General features: G+C 39.6%; 1 protein-coding gene across 1 annotated transcript; it reads left to right on the top strand.

Moving 5' to 3' along the window:
* Positions 1-13,581: 13,581 nt before the first annotated feature.
* Positions 13,582-20,390, top strand: LOC121318006 (L-lactate dehydrogenase B-A chain-like). The gene is made up of 8 exons (XM_041254162.1): positions 13,582-13,752; positions 15,441-15,573; positions 15,850-15,967; positions 16,543-16,716; positions 17,635-17,808; positions 18,850-18,967; positions 19,261-19,384; positions 20,139-20,390. Exons 2-8 carry the CDS (start codon positions 15,445-15,447, stop codon positions 20,304-20,306), a joined length of 1,005 nt encoding a protein of 334 aa, XP_041110096.1. The 5' UTR covers positions 13,582-13,752; positions 15,441-15,444; the 3' UTR covers positions 20,307-20,390.
* Positions 20,391-22,217: the final 1,827 nt, after the last annotated feature.

Genomic DNA, 22,217 nt, shown 5'->3' with positions numbered 1-22,217 from the left:
AAGTATACTGGGGTAATTGTGTAATTATATAGAGTTATATTAATCATTTTATTTTTTTTGTAAATTTTGATACAAATGAGTCATTAAACTGTCCAAGTGTACTGCATCACACCAATCAAATATATGTAAAACAGCAACATTGTCACTTTCTATCACATGATCACTCCCCGTGTTCTATCACACAAAGGGGAAATGTTTGATATGACATATTTGTAAATGCATGCATTTTCTTGTTGTCTCCTGTTGTTATATAACATTACTAAAGGGTTTCAAGAAGACTGGGGATGGATGGCATATTTTGTTTTAATTTTCTTTGACTATTTTATGATATTTTTAGTTTAAAGTCCACAATTCTTTGTTTATTTTAATGAATATAGAAATGTACTGTTTTATTTCTATACATCCTTATGTTTAATAACTAGTTACCTAGTTATTTGATGTTTAAAAACTTGAGTTTATTTTGTTTATTTTCTTTACTTTTGACCCCTGCCCACGTGATGCTGTGCAGGTATATACGCAGCCAGGCTGGCAGAATGGAGTTAGATGTGACTTAGCTATGACTGAGCAACGCTCTGTGTAACTATTTAGCACATGCACATGAATACAATTGTGTAGTTCTCTGATGAAACTGCAAACAACACAGCGATTCATGTGAATTGAGGAAAAATGCAACTAGATTAAAAGGCTGCATTTTTATAAAAAAAAAAAAAAAAAAGAATGAAATGAAATTTGTTTTACTAATCTCCAAGGAACTATTGCTGTCTTGGTTTCATCCTGACATATCCGTCTCTAAACAGATTTAAACATGTTTCATTAAAAACAAAACTTGATTTAAAAAGCAGACTTTAACAAAACATTCATTAAACAGTCCTTAAAGTTCTGTGAATAGAGCCCTATATCTCAAACTAGAATCAGCTACTCATTCAAACAGTGAATACTATTGTATAGTCATGCATACTTCACTCACTACTCATTGAAACAGTGAATACTATTATATAGTCATGCATACTTCACTCGCTACTCTACTGATTCAAACAGTGAATACTAGTTCATAGTCGTGCATACTTCACTCACTACTCTACTGATTCAAACAGTGAATACTATTATATAGCCGTGCATACTTTCACTACTCTACTCATTGAAACAGTGAATACTATTGTATAATCGTGCATACTTCACTCACTACTCTACTCATTGAAACAGTGAATACTATTGTATAATCCTGCATACTTCACTCCCTACTCATTCAAACAGTGAATACTATTGTATAGTCGTGCATACTTCACTCCCTACTCATTGAAACAGTGAATACTATTGTATAGTCGTGCATACTTCACTCCCTACTCTTGTTTTTCATGTGCGCTTATTGTGTATATCCAGTGCTCTTCATTTCAGCAGTAGGTAGAGATCTTGAGAAGCACAGCATGACTATGGCTGCTATGCCACAGGTTTCATTAATGAACTGAGGAAACACAATCTCAGAAGTTTTAAAATCACTTTACAAACCTTACATATTTAGGCAGTTCCACACCAACACAACCCTTCTCTATGATGCTGCCAAAAACCCTAGCGTTCTCCTTGTTACATATTACTGTGTGTGACGTACAAGATTGTAGAAAAGGCAGCCTTGTTTTCCACAAATGCTTTTTCTTATCAGGCCCTTTGTCATTGAAATCCTCCAGAGCAGTTCTTGATGTAGTCACAAGGTACACATTAGGCAACGCTGTGCAATGAGGCAGAAACTGTTCTGTAAAACCATGAGCTGGCTTTACTGCATGTCTGCATGTCTGGCAATGCAGAGTACATATTGAAACAATCCACCCACCCACCAGCACATGGTAGACTGTAATGTGATCTACAGTAAACCATGGCTTATTATTTTAGATACAAAATCACAAAGGAGCTCACAAGGGAATGTGACAGAGCAATGCACCAGTGCCAGAAGACACCGGGTGATGCTGTGGGTGTGAATGGCAGTTTGGGGTCAGCCAATCACACTTGTTGTTACAGTACATGTTGGTTTTTGAACCAATAGGAAACGGGAATTCACGAAGCCAGTTCATAAGAGCACTCCATTCTGTCTGGGAATGCAGAGGAACTCCACAGGGTTCCTCTACAAACCCTATGTCTACTTGAATTAAAAAGAAAAAAAAATCAACTTTGAGCATTTGGTATTTTGATCTTATATTATAGACCCATGGAGCATGACTAGCCTTACAGAACCAAATAACAAAAAAAATAAATAAAACCGTTAAAAAAGTCGTACCATTCCCTTAATGAAATAATGATTTAAAATCTCTGAATGAACGTGAATCCCAGGTCATAAAATCAAGGAGCTATATCAGTGGCTTGTGTTACTGCTTCCAGTGCCCTTCTAGTAAGAGGAGAGGACGTCACTTTAAATAGAAAATATTAGGCAGGGCATCACATGACTGCAATCACAACTTCTCACTCCCATTGTTGGAAGCATTACAAAACATTTCCACTCCATTTCATACTCAGGGCTCAGGGTGACTTTGGTGAGGTGAAGCACATAGCATGTGACAGGCTGCTGCTGCTGCCCCCCCACCTCCCACCTCCGATACAGCATTGCTCTTAATTTAACAATATAAAGCTGCCTGGACACAGAAACCGAACTGCTGCTAATTTCAGCTGAGCTATCAACTCATATTTTATAACAACAATACTGTGCTTTTTATTTTCAGAAAAAAAACTACTTTGAAGTCAGAACTGTGTCCTAGGTGTTATTTACAAAAGTAAATAGAATTAGATACTGCGTTATTTGTAGTCAGACACTTCCCTGTTTACTATTAGACAAGTTTAAAGGTTTGCTAACCAAGGTTTTAAAATCAATTTTCTAAAAATCACCATTACATGCTGCAATATACTGTACTACACTACCTATATACTATACTATACGTAACAACCTACGTTTTATATATAATATATATATATATATTATATATATAGATAACTATATATATATATATATATATATATATATATAAATAAAATTTTAAACAAAGTTAGCCTACATTAATCATATTTTCAATTTATGTCACTTCACATGATTATATTAATAAATACAAAGGTGAAATCATGCACTGAAGCAGCAGACCTTACTGTGCTGCTCCTCTCCCATTATCCTTTGAAAATATGCAATCCAATCTGAAAAACAATATTAAAACCAGTAAAAAAGAAGCTCGTACCAAGTGTGACTGTGAAAGAGACTGCAATGAGGGAGGGAGGGAGGCAGACAGCCAGCCACATCTCCAATGCAGAGCTCTCCAACCCTGGTCCTGTCCAACAGGTTTTATAGGTGTCTTTACATCATCAGTGGCTAAAGATCTGGAGTACCTGTTCATCTTGACTGATTAAGCCAATAATAGGTTAAATGAAGTAACTAGTAGCTCTCCAGGACTAGGTTGGAGACCCCTGCTCTCATGACTTGTTTGCTTATCAACATTTACTTTGTATGTGTTTATTGTGGTATTGCATGTGTATGGGTCTGGGGGTGACAGCACAGGCTTTCTATTGCCATAACTCAAGGTTAATGTTTTTGATACTAACAAATATGTCATGTGACTTCCACAAGAATGCAACTAACGAGGCCTGCTGATGGAGAAGTCCCAAACAAGAATCTTGAGCATGCTTTTTAAATTGGAGACTACACGGTGTTAATATTCAAAGGCAGCTTTTCAGCAGCTTGTTTTGAACTCTTTCATGCATGTCGACCTCATATGGGGACGGATACAAAGCCTCTCTTCTGGTCTTTATATATAGGGGGACATGTGAAAGATGCAAATGTATCAGGTCCTCATATGAGGATGCCATTTCTTCCCCATATAAAGCAATTAAAAAAAAGGTCTTTTTAAGTTTGGCAGGGATGGGGTTAATTCATAAGAACATAAGAAAGTTTACAAACGAGAGGAGGCCATTCGGCCCATCTTGCTCGTTTGGTTGTTAGTAGCTTATTGATCCCAGAATCTCATCAAACAGCTTCTTGAAGGACCCCAGGGTGTCAGCTTCAACAACATTACTGGGGAGTTGATTCCAGACCCTCACAATTCTGTGTAAAAAAGTGCCTCCTATTTTCTGTTCTGAATGCCCCTTTGTCTAATCTCCATTTGTGACCCCTGGTCCTTGTTTCTTTTTTCAGGCTGAAAAAGTTCCTTGGGTCGACACTGTCAATACCTTTTAGAATTTTGAATGCTTGAATTAGGTCGCCATGTAGTCTTCTTTGTTCAAGACCGAACAGATTAAATTCTTTTAGCCTGTCTGCATATGACGTGACTTTTAAGCCTGGAATAATTTTGGTCTTTGCACTCTTTCTAGAGCAGCAATATCTTTTTTTATAGCGAGGTGACCAGAACTGCACACAATATTCAAGATGAGGTCTTACTAGTGCATTGTACAGTTTTAACATTACTTCCCTTGATTTAAATTCAACACTTTTCACAATGTATCCGAGCATCTTGTTAGCCTTTTTTATAGCTTCCCCACATTGTCTAGATGAAGACATAACAAAAACTCCTAAGTCTTTTTCATAGATTCCTTCTCCAATTTCAGTTTCTCCCATATGATATTTATAAGTACATTTTTATTTCTTGCGTGCAGTACCTTACACTTTTCTCTATTAAATGTCATTTGCCATGTGTCTGCCCAGTTCTGAATCTTGTCTAGATCATTTTGAATGACCTTTGCTGCTACAACAGTGTTTGCCACTCCTCCTATTTTTGTGTCGTCTGCAAATTTAACAAGTTTGCTTACTATACCAGAATCTAAATCATTAATGTAGATTAGGAATAGCAGAGGACGTAATACTGATCCCTGTGGTACACCATTGGTTACCACACTCCATTCTGAGGTTTCTCCTCTAATCAGTACTTTCTGTTTTCTACATGTTAACCACTCTCTAATCCATGTACATGTGTTTCCTTGAATCCCAACTGCGTTCAGTTTGAGAATTAATCTTTTGTGCGGGACTTTGTCAAAAGCTTTCTGGAAATCTAAATAAACCATGTTATATGCTTTGCAATTATCCATTATCGATGTTGCATCCTCAAAAAAATCAAGCAAGTTAGTTAGACACGATCTCCCTTTCCTAAAACCATGTTGACTGTCTCCCAGGACCCTGTTACCATATAGGTAATTTTCCATTTTGGATCTTATTATAGTTTCCATAAGTTTGCATATAATAGAAGTCAGGCTTACTGGTCTGTAGTTACCTGGTTCAGTTTTGTTTCCCTTTTTGTGGATCGGTATTACATTTGCAATTTTCCAGTCTGTCGGTACCACCCCTGTGTCAAGAGACTGCTGCATGATCTTGGTTAGCGGTTTGTAAATTACTTCTTTCATTTCTTTGAGTACTACTGGGAGGATCTCATCCGGCCCAGGGGATTTGTTTATTTTAAGAGCTCCTAGTCCCTTTAACACTTCTGCCTCAGTTATGCTAAAGTTATTTAAAACTGGATAGGAACTGGATGACATGTGGGGCATGTTGTCAGTATCTTCCTTTGTAAAAACTTGTGAAAAGTAATAATTTAATATATTTGCTATTTTTTTTTCTTCATCTATGATTTTGCCATTTGTATCTCTTAAACATTTAATCTCCTCTTTGAATGTTCTCTTGCTGTTGTAATATTGGAAAAACATTTTGGAATTGGTTTTAGCTCCCTTAGCAATGTTAATTTCTATTTCTCTCTTGGCCTTTCTAACTTCCTTTTTGACTTGCGTTTGCAGTTCCATGTACTCTTTCTGCGTACTTTCTTTTTGGTCCTTTTTTAATGCTCTGTAAAGTGCCTTTTTTCGCTGAATATTTTTTTTAATTGATCTATTAAACCATTTTGGCAATTTAGTTTTACATTTAGATTTGTCTACTTTAGGGATGTAATTGTTTTGCGCCTCTAGTACTACATTTTTGAAGAACAACCATCCTTCTTCTGTGGGTGTTTTCTCTATTTTACTCCAATCTACTTCTGTTAGTCTCTGTTTCATACCTTCATAGTTTGCTTTTCTAAAATTGTAAACCTTATCTTTAGTCATTACTTTGGGGGTTTTAAAAAACACTTCAAATGAGACCATGTTGTGGTCTGAGTTTGCCAGTGGTTCTCTGACCTCTGTTTTAGTTATTCTGTCTTCGTTATTTGAAAAGACTAAATCAAGGCATGCCTCCCCTCTAGTCGTTGCCTTGACAAATTGTGTTAGGAAGCAGTTATTTGTCATTTCAACCATTTCAATTTCATCCTTCGTGTTACCCACCGGGTTTTCCCATTTTATATGGGGGAAGTTGAAATCCCCCATTAGTATGGCTTCTCCTTTGCTACACGCATTTCTAATGTCATTGTATAACAGATTATTTTGCTCACCGTCTGAATCTGGCGGTCTATAGCATGCTCCTATTATTATGCCCTTTGAATTTTTGTCTGTTATTCTGACCCATATTGATTCAGCTTTATTTTCTTTGTCCAGGTTTAACACCTGGGCTTCAAGACTGTTTCTTATGTATAGCGCTACCCCTCCTCCTCTTCTGTCCTGCCTGTCTTTCCTATACAGTGTATACCCACAAATATTATATTCGTCCCCCTCACTCTCAGACAACCAAATTTCTGTAACACCTATCACATCATAGTTACTTGTTAGTGCAGTAGCTTCAAGTTCTAGAATTTTGTTTCTGATACTTCTAGCATTTAGATAAATACATTTAATGGTTGTCTAACCTGAGTTGTTGTTCTTGTTTTGATGCGGTCTCCCTTCTGTTTTTTTGTTGATTTCTCCCCCCTTCCTTTTCTGTTTTCCATCTCTGTCAGATACACCTGTGGAATGTGGCTGGCTCTTGATTGAATAATTGATCTCAATGAAGTCCCAGCTACGTGGTATAAAGGGAGCATGTCCCTTTGTGTGGGAGAGGAGAGTTTGGTGAAGCACAGCTGGAACAGTTTGGTGGGGAAGTTAAGGTTTACTTTTGGCCCAGTACCTTGTTTGATTTTCTTTTTTTTTGTAAATAAATGTGTGCTTCCACTTTTTTGCAGCTGTTTAATAATTCATTCACAATTTTTTTAAGCACAATAATTGGTGGAATGTAATTGCATGTTAAATGTTTCCTTTAAGATTAGTTATTTGAACTACATTATGGTGGCAATGTGGTTCAGTGGTTAAAGTCCAGGGCTTGTAACCAGAAAATCACCACTTCAAATCCCACCTCTACCACTGACTGACTCATTGTTTAACCCCTGAGAAAGTCATTGAACCTCCCTGTGCTCCATCCTGTGGATGAGTTGTTAGATCAATGCCCTATTGTAAGTGGCTCTGCATATAATGCACAGTTCACAGCCTGCCTCTGTAAAATGTTTTGATGGTGGTCCACTATGAAAGTTGCTATATAAAGATATTATTATATTACTATATCCATGTCCTTCAGAATAGCTGCACTGTAAGAAGTGTGTCTGGTTAAAAATACATAGTCAATACATTATTAAGTGAAGTCTATACTATGTTATACTTTCCAACAGCTAAGACTTTATTGATTGAGCTGCACAGAATTTGGTTTGCTGCTGACACTTCAGTGTTTCTTGGTGGTGTGCAAGTCTTAACTTTATACTGTATTCACCCGTTATAGTCATAAACAATAAAATTCAAAGAATGCAGTTTTGAACTCTTCTAATGTACTTTTAACAATTGAGGAAGCACAGATGCAGCTCTGTGCCCTTTGCCTGGTTGGTTATTTGATTGTTTCAGTTCATCCCTTGAATTTACAAAACCTAGAAAACCATAGTATGACTTTGAAATTCTAGGTTCCAAAAGTTGTTGCCTGTATTCCGATCACAATGCCTCCTTCTCTCTTTCCCTCCCCTTGGTGGGGCACTTCTATAGTGTTTGCTCCATGGTTGAACACAGATTAGTTTGTAAAGTCAATGAGAGAAATGAACCCTGTGCCCTTCATGCTTACTGCACTGGAACCTGTCCAACCATCCAAGCATAGCAGGGCTGACTCCTTTTTGTGTATGCATATGTGCTCATGTAATACCGTATGATGCCTTTCTGCAGCTAGTTACTCGAGCATCTCCAGTCCTGGATTCCAGCAAGGACTGAATTCTGAACGAGCTCCACACACAGCAGCACTCTGAGTACACTGCTGATCTGAATTCTGAACGAGCTCCACACACAGCAGCACTCTGAGTGCACTGCTGATCTGAATTCTGAACGAGCTCCACACACAGCAGCACTCTGAGTACACTGCTGATCTGAATTCTGAACGAGCTCCACACACAGCAGCACTCTGAGTACACTGCTGATCTGAATTCTGAACGAGCTCCACACACAGCAGCACTCTGAGTACACTGCTGATCTGAATTCTGAACGAGCTCCACACACAGCAGCACTCTGAGTACACTGCTGATCTGAATTCTGAACGAGCTCCACACACAGCAGCACTCTGAGTGCACTGCTGATCTGAATTCTGAACGAGCTCCACACACAGCAGCACTCTGAGTACACTGCTGATCTGAATTCTGAACGAGCTCCACACACAGCAGCACTCTGAGTACACTGCTGATCTGAATTCTGAACGAGCTCCACACACAGCAGCACTCTGAGTACACTGCTGATCTGAATTCTGAACGAGCTCCACACACAGCAGCACTCTGAGTACACTGCTGATCTGAATTCTGAACGAGCTCCACACACAGCAGCACTCTGAGAACACTGCTGATCTGAATTCTGAACGAGCTCCACACACAGCAGCACTCTGAGTACACTGCTGATCTGAATTCTGAACGAGCTCCACACACAGCAGCACTCTGAGTGCACTGCTGATCTGAATTCTGAACGAGCTCCACACACAGCAGCACTCTGAGTACACTGCTGATCTGAATTCTGAACGAGCTCCACACACAGCAGCACAGTGTTCAGGTTCAAACACAATGAATGAGATGAGACTGTACGTCCCAGTGTACTGGGAGTGCAAATGTGCAGTGTCACAAGGAGAGTGTTGTCTTGTTTTGGGATGTTGGTGCTAGTTTCATTGTTTATGGTGCAGGTCCTTGTCCAGGTGCTATCTGTTCCTGTGGTGAAGTTTAAGCTGTCTTGTTATGTACTGTGGATTCTGTATTAAAAAGAATTCACAGCGTTTTCATTTGTTCTGCTGTTGAAATGGGCAGCAGAGGTAAGGTGGTGTGTCACTAGAGGATTCCTATGATGTTATTCGGCCTTTATTTTTAGTTCATGCTACCTGTCGGCCCCTTGTAATGTGGAGGACCAAATTTTACTCTTGTTTGTTATGAATTCTGTATACTGGATATTTTAAAGTCTTGAGTTACAATATAAAAATATCTATTATCCAAGTAGTCCAATATTTAATTTGATCTGTCCCAAGACTTGAGTAGCCCTGTCACAAAGACGGCCGGAGTGGGTGGCGTCAGACCAGAAACAGGAAAATAAACAGAGAGAGATGTGAAGTTTGGTGAAGCTGAGTGAATGCTTTCGCTCAGCATTTAATAAATAAACAGAACAGAAACTAAACGGTGGTAACAATACAAAGAACAGAACATGGCACTTGCAGCCAAAATAAATAGACAAACAAAACACGGTGAGCTTCTTTTACTTTATGTTATTATTATTATTATTATTATACTTATTATTACCTCCGTCTCCAATCCCGTTCTCCACTCACCGAACACACAACAACCCAGAGTGCGTGAAAACATGCAGCTTCTATGCAGCTGTACTGAGACTCGATTGCTAATCAGTCATTCAATTGGAGTCTCGGTACAACTGCACGTGAATTAATAAAGTGCAATTCCCTGTGCTTGCATATTATTTTACTTGCACGTGAAGTGCTGTGCAATCCTCGTGCCTAAATACAAATATACATTTTAAACACTAGTGTCACACAGACCGTGTACCAATGACTATACACCAACATTTAACACACCACACGCAACATATAACAGATCATATACACAGGGGCGGACACTTTGTCACAAGCTCATATAAATAACATTGAGCAAATACTATTTATTTTGTAATACTGCCAAATACAATTTTCTTAAACCTGTGGGTTTAGCAGCCTCTTCTACAGCCCTCGGAAGAGACCACAGGGAGCTGATACACCGAGAAAGCAGGAGACCTATTTATAGAAGACAATTAGGCAAAATTCTCTTTCTGATTTAGGACTGCCTCTGAAGAAATCATCTTAAATTACTCCAGGGGGAAAAAGGGAGAGATTCAATTTTCTTTGTTTTTTTGAGTAACTATCTTTCAGGACAGTGGCAAAGATTATTTAAGTTTATGTACATGATTTAAATATGTAGGCCCACAGAAGGGACATCAAAAACAACTTCACAGCAATGTGTGCAGGTTAGAGATTGTACATGAGTCAATGTTAGAAAGATTGTGTACAGGTTAGATTGTACATGACAGTAAATGTTACTTTTAATAGAAAGCTGGTGTAATGAACTTTGTGATCCTTTTTATATTGGAACTAATTATTCTTTTATAATGTTTTTTTTCTGTAGCAAATTGAGCTGAGAAGCTGGGTGTGGTATCTGATCTCAGGATTGTCAGGAGAGAGGCGCCTCTGCTTGCATGGGGGATTGATGGGTGAATGTCAGATCAGATTAAAAAAGAATGTGTTTGATAGGATTGCGAGAGTACATGATGGAGGAAAGAGGGGTCATAAATAACATTACAAGGGTGTGTGTTTGGAATCTACAAAACTAAAGTGAATGCCTTGTCCAGTGCTCACCCACTGATGCCCAGAATGACAGTTCATTAAAATTATTATTCTGAGCTACTATATGGATGAACAGTCACAATTGCAACGTATATTATATCTATTATATATATACTATATATATATATATATATATATATATATATATATATATATATATATATATACACACACACACACACACATATATTCCAGCTAGAGATAAATATCTAAGGTGTGCATAGGGGCTCTTAAATTAACCTGCTGGATGACTTTAAGTACCAGCTTTATAGTGTCTGGTGTGTGTTGTTGTTGTTTTTTTTTTTTTGCTTTTTTTTAAATATATAAATGCAGCTGGATTCAGACATGCAGGTGTACTACGCTACTGACCTTCAATCTTCAGGATAGAGGACAGAGTTTTATTTGCACATAGATCAGATGTGTTGGCATAAAGCCTATAAACTGAGTGCCCATATAAACTACTGTATCTACAAGGTTAGAAGGACAAGAACAAGTCAAACCATTCAGATGTTACAATGCTAAGCACTGCCTGCTTTTACTATACTGTAACATTGGCATTGACTTCACAACACAACTTAAACATGATGTAAACAATTATTAAATGTATACATAAAGTCTTGTGAATTGTGATTGCAAATGATTAACACATGTGTGATTAACATGCTATGTGAGCACTTTACAGTGGCCTTTTTGTAACTTTTATTATTATTATTATTATTGTAATTTCAAACTGAGGAATTAAAAAAAGTCCAATTTTTTCATGTATACTTTCATCATTTAATTCAACCAAGCAAAACGTAAGTTGAAATACAAAAGCAAAGCCAATTTTATATATGTACATAAAGCTGATACCAGCGATTGTGAACCGTTTCGAGTTACCTGCAAAGTCCTGATTCAACCGAGTAGCTTAGCAACAATCTCTGTAGCCTCTCGTAATGAAGAACCAGTTTATCGGTTAATCTTTTCTTGTTAATCTTGGCTGTGGTATAGTTGACAGTTATAAACGTGTCCTGTTTGAGTCTTTTTGTTTCTCCACAGGTTTCCCCTAACAGGTTTAGTTTTAAACGTAGCCCTGCAGATGGGGGCTCAGTGGTTGAGCAACACATTTAAATATATGAAGTGTCCTTTTACTCCCTGATAAAAGCATAGCAAAATGTGAAAGTACAGTTAGGGCTTAGGGAAGCACTGTAAAGCACACATGTATTGTAAAGCTGTAATAATATTAAAAATAAAGACATGGGGAAACCTGGGTGAACAAGCTACTTTTCCAGTGTTCCTGGTCTAACTGTAGCGTTTTGGTACTTCCAAATAGTATGGTGTATGTGTGGGTTGTTTTTTTTTTATTTTTTATATACGGCAGGATGGGAGTAAGACTCTCACCGCGTAGCAATTTGATGCATTTCTGGTTTTCCTAGGAGTTTGACACACACACACACACACACACACACACACACACACACACACACACACACACCTGAGCATGTTATCTATACTGGTCAATCTCCAATTCCTGGTACCAAAAGTGGGAACACAGTCAATTTAAAAATAATTTCATTTTATTAGTGATCCACTGTGCAAGGTGTAAAATAATAAAACATAGCTTTATTCAATGACCACTCTACTATTGGCTATCTTTGAACCCGACGTTTCAAACCTACCTAACAATGTTGGAAACCAATGTGGAAAATGCTCCGGTAAAACAGATTCCCGCTTTGAGAAAACAGTAAAGACGCAATAGGCCTATATAAAAAAGGTGGTGCTTGTGGTAAAACACGATTATAGAAATTGACTCCAGAGGGGAGTCCAACGTAGGTATCAGTTTTAAACATGTTTGCATTGGAATCTCTTACATCTGAGAACCTCAAACGTGCACGTTGTATAGGCTAACATTTATGCATTCTGAATGTACATATATTTACATTTAGTTTAACTGTGGTATATACGTTGGGCGCTTTTGGGCGTAACCCGAACCAGAGGAAACCAGCATTTTTGGATTTCATTTATTTATGTGTTGAGCATAAAATTTAATAAGTGGCGATTTTATTAAATACTTCACTAAAATATCACATTGAAAACGTATAACAAAGGAGTTTCTTAATTCAAGGTTCATAGCTGCAGCAATCGTGTCACAAATAACAAGACGTGCGTTAGCCCAGAGTGGACGTGTGCTGTTTTTTGTCAAGATATTAAAATATACGCGACAAAAAAAACAGTTCTTATAATTTATATGCAGCCCATTTTTTTTTACATGAATGTGTGTCTAACGTATCAAACATTTATCGAATTAAAGTTTCATAATAAAGAAACTTGAACAAATGTTAATGCCAATTGGTACAAGGTATTGGAGACTGACCCATACACACTCAAGCTTGAATTAAAACCTGGAGCGGGTGAAACTGCCATGCAATAGAAGTCTCATTTCCTTCAAATGAAGATTAGCACTACAGAATACAACAGCATAGTGCAGTATTTGCGGTACAGCACTGCAGATTGCTCCGCTTAGCGCATTATAAGACGGTTTACTAGAATGAATGGAAATATTTCCTGTGGAGTGTTGCAGTAAATTCCAAGTCATTGGAAATAGTTGGTAATGTATCTTGCAGTTTCCTATTAACATTTCAGCAGCACATTTTGCAGTACAGCACGTTTTGCCGAAAGATCAGAGGAAATCGGGTATTAAATGCCCTACACGCCCTGTACGTCCGTTATTGTGTCCTCTAGCCAGCTTTGGGCCCCAGAGAGCCTTCCAGATGAAGGACTAACTTGGATCTGTACCAAAGCTCCTCCATAAGTAGGCGGAACCAGCCCTCTGTCAACATACTCCGCATTCCCTCAAGAGCCCATACGTGAAAACTGTGTGCAGAGTTACAGGGACTCGACATAAAGCTGTTTAACATTCTCACCCCGCCCCCAAGAGCTCCATTTCTAACTTTAGCTGGGTACTGCAATTGCATCGCCTGCTGGATCTTCTATCTTAGGAATCCAGGAGAACAAGCTCGCTCTGTCTCTGCAAACCGAACGTATGTATCACTGAATTTTGGGTTTGTCCTATATCGCTATAAATATATTCAGAAGAACACTATTGCAATTCCTTAACGCTGCGGTATATAGTTGTAATGCAATGAAGAAAAGCACCCTGTCAGCACAGATGCGCACAGGCAGTATAGCAATAGTTTGCTCACCTAACTAATCACCGGAGACTCGTAGGTTAATAGATTAAGTTGTTGTATAAACCGGCTCTTTTTGTTTTGGTCATTTGATGCTTTTTTAAATTCCGGGGAATTTGATTCCACAGTATCGTTTTATGAAAGCGCAAGAGATTTTTTTTTTTTTTTGGATCAGACGTGAAACGACGCTTTCCCTTGTACGTGGCCTTGTATTCTGCTATTTGTTACTAAGGGTAATGCTGTTCTAACTCTTTGTGTTAATTTAATGCAGTATTCCCTCTCTAGTCGCTTTGGCATGCTCTCTGAATCGTACTCTCCTCTTGGCGAGGGTCCTGGGGCCCAAGAAAGTGATCTTGGGTTTGGAAAAAACGCAAAAGCATTCAAGTGAAACCCCCAGAGCCTAGCATTGTTTAATCTAATAGCACAATGCAGTCTGGCCTTCCAGAGAGTCAAGGATGAAAGGACTTAATATTTGTAATGTTAAAGAGGAATTGAGGATATTCAATATAGTGCTTAGCATACTGTAACCATGTTCTGACCCAAGATCTGTTCTGTCTAGTGCATTACGGTAACAGGCTCATTGGACCTTGACGTCCTTAAAGGATGGCGCTGTACTTGCAGTGCAGTGTGGCACTGGGGTCTCATCCCAGCAATTAACAAGATTATCCTTTTAGACTGTCCTCTTAATTCGGAGCCTGTCTTTAACTGGGGTAAATTATTGCCAAGAGCAGTTTACACTGTATGAACTCCCCCAAGCAGTCTGGGGCTATTGGCATATCGCCATGCTGAGTCACAGCACATTGGCCACTTTAATCCAGGAATGAAGTTGTGGTTTATCTTGGAAACTGCCAGTTTGCATTACACTGACACCTATGAATTGCTTGTGCCAGTGCTAACTGTGTTTGACCTTGCTCTAAGTGTGTACCACTTGTGGAAAATGTTGGCAAATATTCAAGATCTGGACTATTTTTAGGCAGCATGAAATCCCAGTGCTTTTTACTACTTTCTTTTGTAGTGACCCTGTTAATGTAATCTCATTAAAGCAAAAAAAATTGCGCACCGCCAATGTTGCACCATAACTTTGCTTTGCAATATGCCATGTTAAGAAAACATTGGTGCAGTAAAGCACAGTAAAACAATTGTGAAGTAAAGACAAATGAGGTAAATTGCAGATAAGCCTGGCAATTCATTGCAAAAAACATGATCTGCAAATGCGGTACATTTGCTGTAGTAAAGCAAACTGCAAAACGTAATACTAGTCTGATCGGTGAAGGGGTGCTAAAGTAAGAAACGGCTGAATAAAACACCAGCAGGTGTCCCTGGGAGATAGAAACCTGCATGTTACCTTTATAATTAGATTTTCACATGGAGAAATCCTCCAATCCATACATGTGCTAGTACAGCAGTATATAGTATTTGACATTAAATAGTGCAATGCATTTTCTGTTAATACTGCAAGATAAACTCTACAAGCTAATTACTGTTTCATGATGCTAAAGTAGTTCTGAATGAAACGTCCTGTCTGCCTGGTCTTGTTCTAGGATCATGGCTACCGTGCAGGAAAAGCTGATCACCCCGATCGCCGGAGGAGCATCTGAGGGTCCGAGGAACAAGGTCACGGTCGTAGGCGTCGGCCAAGTCGGCATGGCCTGTGCAATTAGCATTCTCTTACGGGTAAGAGCAGCTTCAATGGCTCCTCTAGGCTTATAAACCAACTGATATGGTTGAGCTTGAAATGAACACTATCTTTGTGTACCTTGGTGTTTGGCACTATGATTGATCAGCAATCACATTAGCATATAAATGCTTAAAATATATTAAAAAAAAATACAAAATCTGGAGTTGACTGCCTTTTTTGTTTACTATGCTTGTTTATATGCTGTCTGGATATTAATTTCAGTAGGTGGGAGGGTTATAGTTGGTCAGCTGTTAATTTTCCATTTCCGTTAGGAACTTCCCGATGAGTTGGCCCTGGTTGATGTGGTTGAGGACAGACTCAAGGGAGAAATGATGGATCTTCAGCATGGGAGTCTCTTCCTCAAAACCCCCACAATCGTAGCAGATACAGGTGAACTTCATGTATGAAACATCGGGCTCTGTTCACAAAGTTTGAACTCTGGAGTTCTTCAAAGAATGTTTTTTAAAGTCTGTTTGGAACAAAATCCAGTTTAATAATCCCGGTTCTGGACTATTGATGACTTTTATCAACGGTAAATAACGAGTCCATAAATATCAGACTTGATCTGAAAAAGTCCCTTTAGTTTATCAAGGGTGTTGGGCTCTATCAATCTGGTACATGCGGACTATATTGGCTACGATATCAGCACCACAAAAGCAGTTGCTAAATAGTGTGAATTGAAGTGAACGCTACATTAACTTGTGTATTTATGTTATTTTAGCAGGCCAGATTGTGAAATCACAAACTTAATTCTTCTAGTACAGGAATTTGGTTACAAATCAAAAACATAGTTGTCATGGATACAGAACATATTCTCAATATTGTAGAAATAAGACTATTCTGAATTATTGCAAACAGACTTGCATTAAGCTATTTGTAGTAGCCTTCCTCTTCTCAGTATTTGTTGTGTGTGTAATTGTTCTCGTATTGTAATTGAGTGTACTGCATTGTCTCTTGGTTCTCAGGTTACGCAGTCACAGCAGGCTCTCGTATTGTCATTGTCACGGCTGGGGTTCGTCAGCAGGAGGGTGAGAGCCGCTTGAACCTGGTGCAGAGGAATGTCAACATCTTCAAGCACATCATTCCCCAGATTGTCAAGCACAGCCCCAACTGCATTCTGGTGGTGGTGTCAAATCCAGGTAGAGAGCAAGACACTTCATCCCATCATGGTGTGCTGTTGAGACCCACATTAAAACACACAGGGTCGTGTTTTCAAAGCGTTTCATGAACTCCTGTTTAACAGAAGAATTCATATTTAATGTTACCAAATGAGAAACAAACGGCTTGGGAGACAGTCTGTTTAATTAATGCTTGGGAGACTGTGTATTCTGTTACCCAGTTTGGTTCTACACTTTTAACAGGTGTTTGTTTCTCCATTTATAAATAGGAGTTAGACTGGAGTAAACACTTTGAAAATATAGCCCAAGGTACCTTATGATTATCCACTAGCTTACATGCCAGAACACCCTGTTATAAATAATTAAGCCATTTGTAAATGAACAATATACATATTGGCAAAGTCCCTTTCACAACACTGAATTAGCTGTTCCAGTGCGACCGAAGCCCTGCTAAAGGTTTCAATTGGTGCTCTCCAGCAGACGGTTTGTGAGTTCACTGGCCTCCACAACACTGCTTTAGAAGCAAATATGGTCAAAATGAACATGTTTAATGTGCTCTTAGTATTGAGGTATGGTAAATTGTATTAATAAACCAAGCAAACAGGGTAAACTATGGTGAATGCGTAGTGTAACCATGGGAACACTGTAGATACTGTGGTAAACGTCTAAAAGGGTGCAATCTTTTATAATTCCCCAGTTAAGATGCTGTTTAGTCAGATTTGTCGTTTTCATAAAAATTACCTTGCTTGATGTTGCAGTTCATTCTCTCGCTGTCATCAGTATGGCTGTTTTTTAGCCAAACTATTTGTACAGTGAACTTCTATTTTTATTTATTTTTTACAGTAATGCTTTGCTTTGGGTAAAATGCAAATTTTTACCTGCTCTGATAAATATTCCTCTGGTATTTCAAGAGATTCAATGCTTTCTTACTGTTCTCAGTGGATATCATGACCTACGTCACCTGGAAGTTGAGCGGGCTCCCAAAGCACCGTGTGATCGGAAGTGGTTGCAACCTCGACTCTGCCCGTTTCCGCTACCTCATGGCTGAAAAACTGTCCGTCCATCCAACCAGCTTCCATGGGTGGATCTTGGGAGAGCACGGAGATTCCAGTGGTAGGCACAGCTAGAATAAGTTATGGAGAGTATGTATTCATACCAACTCTAACAAACATTCATTCAAGAACCATGTGATAAACTACAAAGAGCTCCTGTTCTTTTGGTTTTGGATCACGATGCAAACAATACAGACCTATTCCGATAAGATGCATGTAAAAAGTATCACAGGACAGGCATCAGGACCCAAGATAAAGTGTACTCAATTTTGAATCCTCCAGTGGTGGTTTGATTTCATACGTTATTTGGAGTCAGTTGTATAAACCTGGGGCCAGTTTGGCAAATCTCCTTCTAGAACAGTCAGCTACATCCAGTTCAGATTGTAACCATGTACAGACTGTTTTGATGTCCCTCCAGCCAGAAGGCAGTACAGAGAGTCTAGACACTGACTGTAGGTACAAGCACAGAGCACATTGAGTTTAGCAGTCCAATAATTCAGACCATACAGAGTATTGTGGGTTATACATCTGAGACACGTCTACACACTTGCCACCTTCCTTGCAACTGAGAGATTACAGGATAAAACCCAGCAGGCACAGTAACCAGTTAAAGGACACAGTAAGATCCATAGAGCAATTATTAAACACGTTTGTGCTTTTAACATAGTTTAAAAATGTAAACTATTGGCACAGTTCTCATTCACTTTTACCTAGTGAAGGGACTGATTTTGTGCATCTTGAATTAAAAATAATAATAAATGGGGAGTCAAGATCTTTTTACTCATCTTGAATTTGAAAGTAAAGTTTTTTTAAATGTCTGGTTCTCTATGTGAACACTGTTTTGAAACTTCTTGGCCACCTTGGTTATGTTTTTTCCATGGTTTTTATATTGCAATTGATTGCAACCACGAACTTTACAGTCTCTGACTCAACTCGCGGGTCGACTGCCCCTTTTCTGTTCCCTGTTGTACTGTCGGTATGATGGAGCAGAGAGGACTAAGCTGTATTAGATGATTGGTTTTACACTGTGTATCCTGGTAAAGAAGCACACTGTGCAGCTGTTCCTGGCTCCTCAATGCGTCCTGCCCTTCTCTTCCTGCAGTTCCAGTTTGGAGTGGTGCCAATGTGGCTGGGGTGAACCTCCAGACTCTGAACCCTGACATTGGCACAGACCAGGACAAGGAAGGCTGGAAGGAAACCCACAAGATGGTGGTGGATAGGTATGCTCGGTGCACTCAGCTAGTTAAAATTTATGAGGAAAAATAATAAATTTGGGAAAGATGAGGGCAGGGCCATGCAGCTACACAGCTTGTTATTGGTGTTCCAGATACACCTGTCCGTAGGTGGCTCTCTGGTACAGCAGAGCATTGACCCAGCAATCCACTCACTTACTCCATGTGAGGATCAAGATCTCCATTGAGTGCTGTGTCTATGGGGGATAACTGTAGTTGATAGAAAGCGTAGTAGGTGGGGGAAATCTTCTATAAATTTTGGATGTTACGCTTTGTTTCAGTGCATATGAAGTGATCAAGCTGAAGGGATACACAAACTGGGCCATCGGCATGAGTGTCGCTGACCTCACAGAGTCCCTGACGAAGAACCTGAGCCGGATTCACCCCGTCTCCACCATGGTCAAGGTGAGAACAAGACCTCTTCTTGCAGTCATTGGGAGGGGTTTGTATAAATGGGTTCCTTGCTACTAACATTCATCTCATTAGTGTGCCAGGTCATGGCTTCTTATTATACACTTCAGTTAATGTTCTCCTTGCAGGTTAATGATTGCAGGTTAATTCTATTGCATAATAACTCCTTGACCTATGAGCCAGCTGTATTTCGCATTGTCAAACTGAAGACAAATTACTGTGAGCGATTTCCATTTCACAGATTTGCTTAAGTGTGTGCCTGTAACTGTGTAGTAGGGTCACCCGATTGGATCAGCAGCTTTGCTCCTACTGGGAGAGTTGAAAGCGAGCGTTGGCCTTAGTATTCTCACCCTGTTTATTGACCTACTGTTATATCTAGATTACTTTATTATGTTTTTTGCAGGTGTCTTTTATCCATTGAGACTTACAGGGTTACAATACAAGCTTAATATTTAAATGCAGTATAGTTTGCAGTTAGTGCAATAGTATGACTACAATACAATATGAACTAGAATGCAATAAGTTATGATTACAACAAGTTTGATCTACAATGACAATAGCACTGCAAGGACAGTGCATTAGGTGAGGGTCCAGAACATAGTGCTTCACTCCGGCAAGACCAGTGCATGGTAAGAGGGGTAGATCGAGATCTACAAGTGCAGTCTAAGCAGGGAGTTCTTGAGAAGACTGGATTAAATGCTTTGAAAAACAGGCATGTGGTTTACGAACTGGATGTGTTCTGCTGCAGGGCATGTATGGTATTAATGAAGACGTGTATCTGAGCCTGCCTTGCGTGCTCAACAACAGCGGGGTGAGCAGCGTGATCAACATGACTCTGAATGCAGAGGAGGTGGCCAAACTGAAGAAGAGCGCTGACACCCTCTGGGGGATCCAGAAGGATCTGAAGGACCTGTAACCAGAAACGGGCCTCCTGACACCACATTACAGCACTACACAGCATGCTGTTTATTGCCAACAACAAATAAATAATAAAAGTGTGTTTGTCATTGTGTTGGAAATGTGAAAGAACCTGCTCAGCTAAAGGTGTTTTAGAATAATGTAACTGGTGTACAGTATATTCTGATGTGACGTACTGCACTAACCAGACCATATGCTGATATTAATGCCAAACATCATGACATGGAACCCAGCTGTACATTCCAGCAAGGATCTGTACTGGTGTGTCCTGGACAGAGCTGGCAGTGCGCTGTGCATTTCGTTGAGCCTTTTCAACCCTTGTAGATGCTTACCATGGGATTTTTTGCACTCATTTTGCAGTACCCCCCCCCCATTTTATCCCTGTGTGTTTACCGTAGTTAAACATTATTTATTTCTTAGCTGATGCCCTTATCCAGGGTGACTTATGGTTGTTATAAAATATCACATTACCAATTTAATAGCGTTTATAAAATGTAGTAAATCAGTAGCAAGAGGGAGTTCAAATGAGAAAATAAAGAGATGAAAGGTAGAGAGACAGGGAGTTAAATTTGCAGTGGTAGGGAGAAGCCAGAGGAAGGGAATGAGAGGAGAGGATTGCAGGGATATTAAACTCAGTCATGGTAGGGAGCAGTTGAAGAGAGGCAGTAGAAATGGCTGTAGGAGAGGGTGGTGCCAAGAGGGAGATAAAAACAGACAGGTACACGAGGAGCAAGAGCATAAATTAGAAAAAGAAAGGAAAACTGTGCAAACCTAGTGTGGAGCTGGAGCCTTCACATTAATAATAATCTTTATATATTGCCTGTCATAGTTGACCACTATCACAAAGCGCTGTACAAGATACAAAACGGGCGTGTGAACTACAAGAACATCTCACCTGAAAGATGGAGCAGAAGGAGGTTAAGTGACTTGCCTGAGGTCACACAGTGAGTCAGTGGCTGAGCTAGGTACCTGCTGGTCATAAGCCTGTATCTTTAACCACTGGACCACAGAGCCTACGTTGGCTTTTTATAAACCAGTCCTTGTTGAGACTATCACAGTTTAGGCTACAGGTTCTTTGGTGCTTTGGTGAGTTGACACTGCGTGCCGGCACACTAGGTTAGTGTCTGCATATATAATCTGAGAGCTGGCACACTAGGTTAGTGTCTGTATATATAATCAGAGCGCTGGCACACTAGGTTAGCGTCTGCATATATAATCTGAGCGCTGGCACACTAGGTTAGCGTCTGCATATATAATCAGAGCGCTGGCACACTAGGTTAGCGTCTGCATATATAATCTGAGCGCCGGCACACTAGGTTAATGTCTGCATATATAATCTGAGTGCTGGCACACTAGGTTAGCGTCAGTGCATATATAATCCGAGCGCTGGCACACTAGGTTAGCGTCAGTGCATATATAATCAGAGCGCTGGCACACTAGGTTAGCGTCGTGCATATATAATCTGAGCGCTGGCACACTAGGTTAGCGTCAGTGCATATATAATCTGAGAGCTGGCACACTAGGTTAGTGTCTGCATATATAATCAGAGCGCTGGCACACTAGGTTAGCGTCAGTGCATATATAATCAGAGCGCTGGCACACTAGGTTAGCATCGTGCATGTATAATCTGAGCGCTGGCACACTAGGTTAGCGTCAGTGCATATATAATCTGAGAGCTGGCACACTAGGTTAGTGTCAGTGCATATATAATCAGAGCGCTGGCACACTAGGTTAGCGTCAGTGCATATATAATCAGAGCGCTGGCACACTAGGTTAGCGTCAGTGCATATATAATCAGAGCGCTGGCACACTAGGTTAGCGTCAGTGCATGTATAATCTGAGATCTGGCACACTAGGTTAGCGTCAGTGCATGTATAATCAGAGCGCTGGCACACTAGGTTAGCGTCAG

The sequence above is a fragment of the Polyodon spathula genome, chromosome 7 (genome assembly GCF_017654505.1).
Source record: "Polyodon spathula isolate WHYD16114869_AA chromosome 7, ASM1765450v1, whole genome shotgun sequence".
Taxonomy (NCBI): Eukaryota; Metazoa; Chordata; class Actinopteri; order Acipenseriformes; family Polyodontidae; genus Polyodon; species Polyodon spathula.
The sequence above is the reverse complement of the archived record's forward strand: the minus strand, read 5'-3'. Positions and strand labels throughout refer to the sequence as shown.

What these genes read in the sequence shown, in the direction of transcription:
- LOC121318006 (XM_041254162.1), top strand. Translation starts at nt 15,445, where the DNA reads ATGGCTACCGTGCAGGAAAAGCTGATCACCCCGATCGCCGGAGGAGCA. An exon ending in AGAGCACGGAGATTCCAGTG is followed by an intron (nt 17,809 to 18,849) that starts GTAGGCACAGCT and finishes CTCTTCCTGCAG; the next exon opens with TTCCAGTTTGGAGTGGTGCC. An exon ending in CCGTCTCCACCATGGTCAAG is followed by an intron (nt 19,385 to 20,138) that starts GTGAGAACAAGA and finishes GTTCTGCTGCAG; the next exon opens with GGCATGTATGGTATTAATGA.